Source organism: Rhinolophus sinicus, linkage group LG09 (genome assembly GCF_036562045.2).
Source record: "Rhinolophus sinicus isolate RSC01 linkage group LG09, ASM3656204v1, whole genome shotgun sequence".
Lineage (NCBI taxonomy): Eukaryota > Metazoa > Chordata > Mammalia > Chiroptera > Rhinolophidae > Rhinolophus > Rhinolophus sinicus.
In genome coordinates, this window is record NC_133758.1 from 80,182,027 (window position 1) to 80,194,605 (window position 12,579).

Here is a 12,579-nt window from a genome sequence, read left to right on the forward strand (position 1 = left end):
AAATTACGATGAGGAGACTAGAAAATTATGAGGAGATATAACCCTGTCCTCACCTTTTAGGATGTAACATACGTTATTTGATTTGCTTAATGACACAGCACTGAAAGCTAAATTCACACTGGTGAAAAGTAATTGAGTAAATTAGTAGGTTTTACATTTTCAGAATTGTAGTAGGCAAATGCACATAAAAATAAATTTTTTGGTTATCTAAGGAAATGGAGAGGAAAGATAAAGGAGTAAAACCTGTTTTAAAAAGAGAACATGGGTGTACGTCTTCTCTATTTGACCACAAGTAAACTCTGGTATGCAAGGGAAATGCAGACAAAAATATATTATGAAATGTAATATATATCTGAACATTGCTGAGAGTAAATCTTACAAGTTCTCATGACAAGAAAAAATAAATTTGTTAACTATGTGAGATGATGGATGTTAACTAAACTTATTGTGATTGTTTTGCAATATATACATACATCAAATCATTGTTGTATACCTAAAACTAATACAATGTTATACATGATATGTCAATAAAAAATAAATTATAAAAAAAATTCTTCTTAATCAATGTAAATAATGCTATGCTTCGTCCCTTTCTCTGTGTTTATACTGTTCACTTTAGACATTTGTCACCTCCCACCTAATTTACCACTTCCTCTAATACCAACTCCTTCCCATTATTGGACTCATTCTTGCTGCCAAAACTGTCTTCTCTGTTCAGCCACGTATAATTCTATGAGTTTCATAATACATAAGTCAAGTGCCCTCCTTCTGATTTTAAGGCTTTCTTTAATGTGCAGGAAACTACCTTACTTTTTAGTGTATCCCTGCAATCCATCTACCCTGTCATTCATCTGAAATATGCCTCTTCTTCATTCCACCTCACTGCTAAGTGTTCAATAGTGGCATTTATGTCTGAGCCACTATGACATAGTCCAGTCAGTTTCCCGCTATTTAAACATATTTTGAAGTGCGATTATCCTTATAAGACTATAAAAATTGATCAAGGAATTGTGGTTTTTACCCATCTAATAAAAATGAATAATTACTCTTCTCAAATTCCACATAAACTATACTGTCTAGCAATTAAGGAGGAAGCTAGATTCTAAGTTTCCTTACAAGGACAATTCTGTTCTTACTTAAGAGGCATATACCCAAATATAAAATCCTCCTCTGACTTGATTAGTAGGTTCATAAAAGTTTTATGTATGCATATTTGTTTTCTATCTAGATCTCATCATGTACAACTAAGGAAAAACTGTGCATGAGGATAAAGAGACATCAATTTGTTTCAACTGATAAAAAGAGAATATTATTCAAATAAAAGTGAATGCAGTAACATTTAAAAATCCAACATAACATTTTTAGGATAATTAATACATACCTTTGGAAAATGGGTTGTTCTGGGCTTGGAGTCGAATTTTAACAACATCCAGGGGTGTCACTATGAAGATACATAAATTTCAATTAATAGGTGATACATGTGAATTTAGAGATGTTTGTCCAAAGAACACAAATTACATCGAATTATACATCATTACTTTATAATGGGTAAGATTACTTATCTTAAAGTAGTTTTGAAAATATCATTCTATTTTTTGTCCTTGAATTTTGTTGAAGGATTAATGAGAATGCTATGTAATCAGTTCTTTCACAAGTACTAAAGTATCATTTGCAATATTTCTACAACTATAATTCCATTAAAACTAAAATACTAGTTCAAAAGTCTATTTAAATATTTGAGAATAACTGCATTATAAGTATCAATAAACAACTGTAGTCTTCCTTATCTATTAAATTCATGTATATCAAATAAAAACTATAGGTATGTATATTTCAGCAAACTAGCCATAAATCATCTTTACCACCAGCTCGTGTTATTCCAACTGGGAACAGTACAGCAAAGGAGAATGGCTTTAAATTGCATGCTGCATTTTGTCCAAATAGAAAAAAATGCCAAATAATTGTACTAACAAAACTTTTCCTCATCTGAGAATAAGCAGGTTACACTGGATGATCTCTAAGACCTTTACAAACCCTAACATTCTGACCTGAGGTAACATACTACATCCTAAAGCAGTTAGTTTATGTTTGTTCTAGTTATCTGCTATCTTATTTAAATAAACCAGCCAACTTAAAATCATTAAAAGGCTAAATTATCACCTAACTATGTAATTTGGCTATGTCTATAAGAAACTGACTATAAAAAACAGAAAAATGTGGTCCAGAGAAATTTAAGAAATTCACCATTAATGCAAACAAAGTAAAGCATAATTTGCATTTGCTGCTACTTGTAAATTGCCAAATTCTGTATTATTTATGCTTTTTATTTAAAAAAATAATAAGAGTCATAAAAGTTTAATACCAATAGGGACCACAAAGAACTCCTGGTGTAAGCCCCTAATTTTACAGATGAAATATGAAGCTCAGAGAGAAGTAAAGACAATCCCAAAGTGCACTCACCCTGACAATGACAAAGCAAGGACTAAAATTCAAGTCTCTTGATTCTCTATCCAGGGTTCTTTTCATGTTATCATGATGGAGGGATAGTGTCATTTATGATGAATGAATGATAATTTATCATTATTTCACAGATAGTAAAAGTCAAATGCATTCACTGCTTCATTCAGTCACATAATCTACAAAACATTATTTTACCCATTAGTGATGTCAATACAGCTCCAGTACAAGAGGCAAGCATTTGCTGAAGAGGTGTCACTTTGATAATCTGTGGTCCCCCTGCTTCAGGATCCATATTTTTTAACTAATTGAAGAAAAATCTGGTACAGAAAAGCAAGATGTAAAAGTTTGATGGAAAATGCCCTCAAAATTGACTGCTAAAAAATTAAACTATAAAAACAATAATCAATATTAATATCAAAGCACATTTTGTGGCCACTATCAAAAGTAAATATGTAAGTTCTATACACAAAGGCACTACACAATTGTCATTAATAGAACGTGTTCTCTGATTTGTAAAAACTGGTAATGCATTTCATTCAGTTAAGCTGAGCGAGCAGCATCGCATTTGTAAGACAGTTAATAGAGCATTAAGAAAATAGAGTCTGGACATGTAAAAGAATGAAAGCAGCTGGCCAACAAGGCTCAGAATCTGTGAATTTAGCCTCTTAACTTCTCAGATACTCAAATCTGGTACAGAGTTATCAGCAAATATAGCATTATTTTTATTGCATATCAGAAGTTGTTGCAAAGGTAGAAAGTAAAATAAAATAAAAAACCTTCATAAGAAGCATTATTTTAGAAAAACTGGATGAGAAAAGCAAACTGTACTCTTTCTAAAGTCAGTTAATACAAAAAGGTATAAAAATCACTTATAAACTTGCTATTCAAAAATAACCACTGGCAACATTCAGGTGTCATTTTCCAAATGTCTATGTACACACAACCACATAAGTAAATATGCAAATGTGTGTATATATTATATATAAATGCATGTACATATTACATCTAATCAATTAAACATGTATAAACATCAGTGTATCTGTGTACATGCATCTTTTTTGAAAAACAAAATAGGTTAATACTGTTCATATTATTTGGTAGCCAGCTTTGACACTTAAAAATATATTATAGACATTGTGTCAATAAATATAGACTTACAGTACTATTTTTTGTGCTGAAAGAGGTTTTAATTCTTTTTAATCAGTCTCCTTTTGTTAGACAGCTAGGTTACAGGCAATTTATCATTAGTTCATTCATTCATTTCATACATTCTCATATAAATATCCTTAAACCTGTATCTTTTTGTAGTCTTCCTTCAATTACTACGGGAGAAAAAGTAAGATTGCTGGGCTACACTAAAATCTTGAGACAAAATGCTTTCCAGAAGGATTGAACCAATTTATACTTCCATTGGCCATATGAGTTCATATTAACCCACAACTTCACCAAACTCTCTCTCATATTACACGTCATTTTTTTCTGAACCATTTGACAGTAGGTTGCACACATCACACCCCTTGGTCCTAAATACCTCAGAATATTCTCTTATAAAATCACAGTACAATTATCAAATTGAGGAAAGTTAATTTCGATAGTACTCTATAGGTTCATATCCCAATTCTATCAATTATCCCAATAATGACTTTATTAAAGTGAATGGATAGTTTTATTGTTTTTTTAAGACTTTTATTATTTACCTACCTATCTTGAGTCTTTTCCTCAACTCTATGCTCCAATATTTTATTGTATGTAATAACATCAGCAGCTGAAAATCTGTAGTGAAAAAATAAAGTAGCTGTTTTATTTTTCACACAGGAAAGGGATAACATGCCTAAAGAAAAGGAATATGTAAAAAACTACAACACAAATCAATATATATTTATTGAATGCTTTCTAAGTGCTTTGAGGAATATGAAGAACACTCCATAAATGGTAGCATGAGTTTTGAAAGTATATTCACAAAAACTTCCTATTATCCCAGTAAATATATTCTGCTTTAGAACAATTCTAGAACCTGAATACATTGATCAATTTTAGCTTAAGAGTCGAACTAATTGATTTTGTGACACAAAATTAACTAACATCATCTATAATGTATTGTTTGGGGAAAAATTTTAATCTGAATCTACAAGGTGTGATCAAACAATATGGTGAATGTTTAAATTTAAAAAAATTTATTACAGCAAAAGACATATTGCCATTAACCCCCTCAGGTTACTCCCCGTTGCTTCAAACACTCTTATCCCATTCATTGTTCTTGCCACTTTCTGAAGCAGTTCTGGAAGTCCTCTTTCGTGAGTGTCTTTCGTTGGGCTGTCGCAAATTTTTTGTAGGCCAGTGAAATTACATTGGTATTAAACTGAACCAAATTAAAATACTGTGCATTCCCCCAGGCAATAATAAGAAAATAACTCAAAAACATAACAGAAGAAACAAGTGAATTAAAATAGTATATTGAGTCAATATCTATTTAAAACAAAAGAAGGCAATAATAAAGAGTAAAACAAAACAAACATAAGACATACAGAGGAAAAAAAAGCAAAATGGTAGATGTAAATCCTTCCAGATTAAATATAAATGGATCAAACTATAGCTTGTCTATAAGAAACACGTCATAGATTCAAACACAAAAATAGGCTGAAAGTTAAAGAATGGAACAGAAGTAAAATAACTACAAAGGTAAATGTACAAATATGCATTAATGTATTTTTGGTTAATAATTCCTCTTTTTTTCCTCTACATGATTTAACATAGCTATATAAAACAATAATTATAAATCTGTTGATTGGTGTCATTTATAATTTTGTCACTTATAACAATAACAATACATCGTCAGTAACAATAACAACACAAAAGGGTTGGGGAATTAAGTTATACAGGAGCAACATTTTTATATACTACTAAAAAAAGGCGGTATTAATCTGAACTAAATTGTTATAAATTACATTTTAGTTATAATCCTCAGCACGAGTAAGGAAATAAGTAAAATATATAGTTAGAGAGAGAGAAAGAGAGAGAGAGAATGAAAAAGAAATAGTACAATAAAAAACATCTACCTAACACCAAAGAAGAAAGTAATGAAAGAAGTGAGGGAAAAAATGTTATGACATATAGAAAACAAAGAAAAACTGGCAAAAGTTAAGTCTTCTCTTATGAATAATTTCATTAAATATAAATGGATTAAACTCTCCAATTAAGAGACCAAGAGTGGAAAAATAAGTTTTTATTTATTTATTTATTTATTTATTTAATTAAAAAAAATTTTTTTAAAGATTTTATTGGGGAAGGGGATCAGTACTTTATTGGGGAACAGTGTGTATTTTCAGGCCTTGTTTCCAAGTCAAGTTGTTGTCCTTTCAATCTTAGTTGTGGAGGGTGCTGTTCAGCTTCAAGTTGTCTTTTCGGTCTTAGTTGTGGAGGGCGCAGCTCAGCTCCAGGTCCAGTTGCCATTGCTAGTTGCAGGGGGCGCAGCCCACCATCCCTTGAGGGAGTCAAACCAGCAACTTTGTGGTTGAGAGCCCACTGGCCCATGTGGGAATCACACCGGCAGCCTTCGGAGTTAGGAGCATGGAGCTCCAACCTCCTGAGCCACCGGGATGGTCCCCAAAGGACCCATTTTAGAATCAAAGACACAAATAGGTTGAAAATGAAAGTGGAAAAAGATATTCTATGAAAACATTAACCAAAGAAAGAGCTAGAATGCCTATACTAGTATCAGACAAAACAGACTTTCAGATAAAAGTTGTTATATTTGACAAAGAAGGATGTTATATGATGATAAAAGGGTCAATCTATCAAGACACAACATTTATAACATATATACACCTAACAACAGAGCTCCAAATTGTATGAAGCAGAAACTGACAGAAGAGAGACACAGATACTTCAACAATTTTTTGTTGAACTTCTGGTGGAAATGAAAAATAATGCAGCCATTGTGGAAAACAGTTGGGCAGTTTCTCAAAACATTAAACACGGAATTATTAGATGACCCAGTAATTCCTCTCTTATGTATATACCTCAAAAAATGGAAAAATACAGTCTAACAAAAAGTTGTACAATGTTCAACGTTGTTATTCATAACAGCAAAAAGTAGAAAGAACCCAAATGTTCAACGGATGAATGGATAAAACAAGATGGTAGTTTCCTAGATTATTCACTCATAAAAAAGAATGATGCATGCTACAATTAGGATGAAACTTGAAAACATTACGCTAAATGAAAGAAACCAGACACACACAAAAAAGCCCACATATTTTATCATTCCATTTCTATGAAATGCCGATAATTGGCAAATCCATAGCAGATTAGTGGTTGCCAGGGGTTAAGGGCAAACAGGGAATGACTGCTTAATGGGTGTTAGGTTTCCTTTTGAAGACATTCTGGAATTTAGAGTGGTGGTGGTTGCACAACATAGTGAATACTCCAGAAGTCACTGAATTGCACACTTCAAAATGGTAAAATGGCAAATTGTTTTTATAAGGTGTGGTATTCTACCTTTTTTTTTAGTTAAGCCTTTTTTTTTTTTTAAGATTTTATTGGGGAAGGGCAACAGGACTTTATTGGGGAACAGTGTGTACTTCCAGGACTTTTTTCCAAGTCAAGTTGTTGTCCTTTCAATCTTAGTTGTGGAGGGTGCCGTTCAGCTTCAAGTTGTTGTCCTTTCAGTCTTAGTTGCAGGGGGCGCAGCCCACCATCCCTTGCGGGACTTGAGGAATTGAACTGGCAACCTTGTGGTTTAGAGCCCACTGGCCCACGTGGGAATCGAAGTGGCAACCTTCGGAGTTAGGAGCACGGAGCTCCAACCGCCTGAGCCACCGGGCTGGCCACGGCGAATTTTACTTTATGTAAATTTCACCTCAATTTTTTAAAAAACTACATGTTATTTCAAAATACATTTGCTGGTGGAGAGAAGACTGTTGCTATGCATGATGAAAAAGATGGAGGAACAGTTACTGAAAGAGATTGTGTGTAGCAATACGCATTTGAAAAGAGAAACTAGGGGTTGACTAGATCAAGACTAATTAAGGATCCTAGAAAAATGGCAATGAGAAAAATGAAAATTTTTTAAAAAAGTAATGCCAATAAATACACTAATTAGATTCCTTTGAGACAAATGCTGATCCACCTCACTGATAGTGTCAAATTTAAGAATCCAGATTAGAGGTCTCGCTTTGGTCATTCTACCAAGATTGACTGTTCTAACATCTAATAGAAAAGATAAATATCTTAGTATTATCCACTAAAAACTAATTTTTTAAAAAGTACATGCAATTTTCATAAAATTCAATGGGAACAATAAAGCAAAATTTTGTTTCTACTCTGCAATTTTGCTTAGGATCAAATATTCAATAAAAATGTTACAAACATGTAAATTTAATCATCAAATTATATAAACTTCCTAACCTATCTCAGTATGTAATGCCACTGGATGATCAAAAATCAAGATCAAAATATATGCAATGACTCTGCTTTGAGGGGAGAAATAGAATTCTAGCAAAGAAATTTCAAAGACTGAAAGAAGCCACCTTGAGTGGATAATGGGAGAATTCACATGAATTGTAATGGACACTAGAATAAGCATTTTACAGCAATATAATGAGTAATCCAACAGTGAAAATAATAATAAGTAAACTTTATTTAACCTACATGCCAGGAGCTCAGCAAGATGTTTCATCTCTCCCCAAAAAATTTCCCCCAAAATGTATTGTATGGTATTAAGCTTTACATAATGTCTCTTAAAAAGGCAACATTTATACTTTACTTGATGTGTATTATCACTTCATGGTATAACCCCATTAAAGAAAAATTCAGCAACGTATTGTAAAGTTAAAGATGTGGTATTCTAAAACCCAAAACAAAACAAAAACAAACTACATGAGATACCAGTTCACACTCAGTAAATGACTAGGATGTGTAACAACTGGGACTCATATGTTGCTGGAAGGAAGGGTTAAAAACTTCAGTAGTTTCGTTCATAATGTTAAATATTCAGTAATGTGACTCAGCAATACCAATAAAAATAAAAACATGTCCACAAAAGACCTGAAAACAATGTTCATAGCAGCATTATTCGTAACCCCAAACTAGAGACAACCCAAATAGCCATCAACAGGTGAGTAGATAAACTGTGGTATATTTATTTACACTATGGAATACTACCAGCAATAAAAAGGAACAAACTATGATACATGTGGCAACATGGATGAATCATAAAAATATTACGTTATGCAAAATAATCCAGACACAAAACATATAAATTACATGTTTCCATTTATATGAAGCTGAAATACAGCAAAGCTATTCATGATAATAGAAATCAGAAGAGTGGCTACCTCTGGTGGGAGAAGGGAGACTGGAACAAAGAATGAAATAACTTTCTGAGATGACAGAAACATTCTATATTTTGATTGGAGTGGTAATTCCATACTTGTTAGAATTCTTCAATCTGTAATACTTAAAATGGGTGAATTTTATCATACATGGATTAAGAGCATTAAAATTTTTAAAATTTATATGATGAGACTTCTATGGGGTCTTAGACAAAACCAGTCTCACTGGATGTAGCACACTGTAGGTAATCATTATAGAAGGAAAGAAGGAAGTGGGATAGGTAAGTGGATTGTTTTATAGTCAATGTGTATTCTGTACTACCCTAGAGGAATTCATAATCTGGTTCAGGACATACAACCTCTCAACCAGTTTATTATCCTTACCAGCTCCTACAGGTGCCACAGCAGCCTCTTAATTATGCTGTCTCAGGGGGATCCACTCTCAAATTTTGAATCCTTCTGTCTTGCTTATTGTCCACTTTGACCCTTCACCTAGGTGTGTTCAAGGACCTGACATGCTATATTTTCCCTGGTTTCCCAGCCACCCTCACCTGAGACTTGGATTTCAGTGCCACAGCCACTAACCAACTTGATCCTTTCATATGCTTAGCCTGCAAAACTAAGAACTTAACCTCAGAAAAATCTTAGGGTCTCTAATTCACCACGGAAGTAAGACTCTGAAATATGAACACTAAATAATAAAAATGGCAACAGAACACATTTCAGAGGATAATAGATTAATAGTTGGCAAATGAATCAAACAGGAATATTATTAAAGGTCCAAAATGAGCAGGAGGTAAAGTCTGAATGAATCAAAGTTAGGCTTGCAATGAAAGGAAAAAGGAACAATTGACAACCAGGTGGAGAGACTTCAGCAAAAGAAAGAAAACAGGAACGTGATATTGCAGAAGAGCAAATAAATCCATTTGTCTAGACTCTAGAATAAAAAATTTATATATGGATATGTGTGAAGTTGTCTGGAAAAGCAGATTAGGACTCATTTGATAATCACAAAAAGCTGCTGGGTAGATTGAGCAGATAGATATTACCTTCATTTACAGAGGAATAAACTGTAGTATAGAAAGGTTAATACTTGCTCAAGGTCATAAAACGACTTAGAAATAGAGCCAATACTGAATAAAATTCATTTCTCCTGATTTTTCCACAGCTAACATGTTCATTTAGATCATGATTCTACTCAATGCTCTCTTACTTTACTTAATAGAAAACTCTTTAACCAAACTCTCACCACTAATAACCCTGACCCCATTCCTTTCTTCTTGGATGTATACTTTTCACCTGAAGCACATTTCAAGATATACTTCAACATAAATCTTATTCTCTTACCGATGGCCCTGATTATTGACATGAGACGTAAAGGAGGTTTCTATACTTACAGGCCATAGATACGAGTATATGACCAAGTTCTTCTTCTGGTGGCTATTAAAACATTTGAGTCCAGTAACACTATTTTTAAAAATTAACCTTGGGTTACAGATTAGAAGATTACTAACACTATCCAATAAAACAGACTTTCTGCTTCTCATAGCTTGGCATTATCACCTACGGTGCAGTCAAGGGTGTGTCTAAAAATACGGTACAACTATATTACTGTCCTTCCTCATATAGTAAATAAGGAAGGAAATTCATCTTTCACTAGAAACTAAAATGGGCTTCCAGTTTTTATTTTCTTCAATAAAAACATGTTTACATTTTTCTCATATCCTCTAAACCTTTCAAAGACCTAATTTTCCCTTCCTATCACTGTAATTCCCCACACTGACAGATTTTTTGCAAGAGTATACTCAATCTGTTTCCACTTCAACCTCATCGTTATCTAGTATGGTACTTACCTGAGCCACCTACTGAAATTCTCAGTAAGGAAACCAATGACATCTTAAACGCCAGAATCAAAGGCCTGTTTTTCAAGTCCTTAGCCTTTCTGAACTCTTGAGGATGGAGGGACTGGTGCAGAGTTTACCACAATGGTAGCACTTACTGAGCTCTCACTCTGTGCCAGGCACTGTACTAATTGAGCTTTCAAAAATATTTCATTTAATTCTCACAACATCTAATAAGTATTTATTACTCCCTTTTTAGATTAAAATCAAGGCTCAAAATTACCCAAAGCCATACAGTGAAGCTTGCATTGATCCCAATATTTGCAATTCTGACTTTTGACAGTTTTGTTCCCAGTTCTCTCCTAACTATGTGGCCTTTTCTCCATCTCTTTCATTATTTTCTCACCCTCTGCTCATTGCTACTTCTCTCATTTCACATGCTCTCCTGGGGAATTTCATTTCCTCCCAGAACTGTAACAGCATTCTATATTACTGTTTCTGCTATACTAACCTTTTATAGCTTTTTGTAAACATAAAAATCGTGTGCTCTTTCTGTAGTTTACATTTTGAAAAAAGGTTATTTTTCCCAAATAGAAATTCTCATGTTGAATGTTTATTTACCATCCTCTTGCCTCTCAAGATCTGTAACCTTTTTATGCATCACCCCATGACTGAAAATCAGTGATGGGTCTGTGTTGTATCTCTCAAATCAATCTATCTTCCCTTTCTTCACCCACCCCCATATCTTTCCTGAGTTACAAGTACCAACTGTCTAACAAAGATAGTTCATGATCTTCTCCCCAGGCCCTTCCACCTAACGCCATCCACAATAAAACTCTCATTTCCCTAACCAAACCTGATCCACCTTTTCGTGTTCTCCATTTTGGCTAAAGGTATCACAATCCACCCTTGTCTGTGCTTTTCAGGTACCTATTTGCAATAACGGTGCTACTGGCACTAACTTCTCTAAACTACGAAATAAAAAAAACACGGAAAGTAATTACTACTTATTAAGGCCAGGAGTTAAGGAATTCAAGGTAGTACAAGATTAAATCTTCTTCCTCCTTGAGTTTACAAGCAGCAACATACCCAAACGATTTTTTTTTTTTTTGTAAACGTTTTCCCATTTACAAAATTTTACAGTTGAAAAACCGAGACTCAAAGGGATTAGGTAATTTAACTAAAGTCTTACAAGCTGGTAAGTGGCCAGCCCAGACCCAAAACCCTAGATTTGAGATTTCAAATTCCACTCTATTATTATTGAAATAAACTTCTACACAATAAAACGAAAACAGGTCTGTGTAAAAGAGGTCAATCAACAGAGCAGTACAGTCAAGTACCAAAGGGCACAAGGCGACCAGAACGCGCTCTAGGCGGAGGGCCTCCACGCTCGACCCTCGCTCCAACGCCGCTCGGCCGCTTTCACACCAGGATGTGCCTCTGCGGCCCGTCTCAGGCCGCGGTGGCCGCAGGAAAACCAAGCTCCGTGACTCCGGGCGCGCAGAGCAGGGGCTATCTCCGCCCCCTCCTCCCGCCCCGCGACCAAAACTGAGTCCCGGCTCCGCTGCAGCCGCCGCGCCTCCCGCCTACTGGACAGCCGACTCGCGAGAAATAAGGTACCTGGTGGAAGAGACGACTGGAGGGCAGGCGATCCCGGCAAACCTAGAAGGTAGGAATGACCCTGGTAGAGGGCTGGGCCAGCCGCCCCCGGCGCTCACTGCACCCACTACGGTGAACACCGAGCCACTGACACCTTTCAGGGCAGCGCAAAGACGCCAAATAGCGCGCGTAGAGCGCGAATTTAAGGGAGACGACATCGCGACGAGGGAGGGGCGGGGTCGGGGCGGAGACGCGGCCTGTGGGGGCGGGGCTCACGGCGCGAGGAGGCGGGGCCTGAGGGTGGGGACGCACAGCGCGAGGAGGCGGGCACGTGGGGGACGAGCGCG

At 35.2% G+C, this 12,579-nt stretch overlaps 1 protein-coding gene across 3 annotated transcripts in view; it reads right to left on the reverse strand.

Moving 5' to 3' along the window:
• The window catches only part of SLC25A40 (solute carrier family 25 member 40), a 33,919-nt gene extending 21,445 nt beyond the window's left edge, over window positions 1-12,474 (reverse strand). For 2 of the 3 annotated variants that reach the window (XR_002136208.2, XM_019716189.2), the window contains exons 1-4: window positions 12,254-12,474; window positions 4,162-4,233; window positions 2,656-2,777; window positions 1,382-1,441 (exon numbers count right to left, since the gene is read on the reverse strand). Coding sequence is in view for 1 of the 3 variants with exons in the window: in XM_019716189.2 (XP_019571748.1) it covers window positions 1,382-1,441; window positions 2,656-2,752 (157 nt within the window). In the remaining 2 variants the exon portion in view is untranslated. The other variant, XM_019716200.2, reaches the window with a different exon arrangement.
• Between the last annotated feature and the right edge of the window lie 105 nt (window positions 12,475-12,579).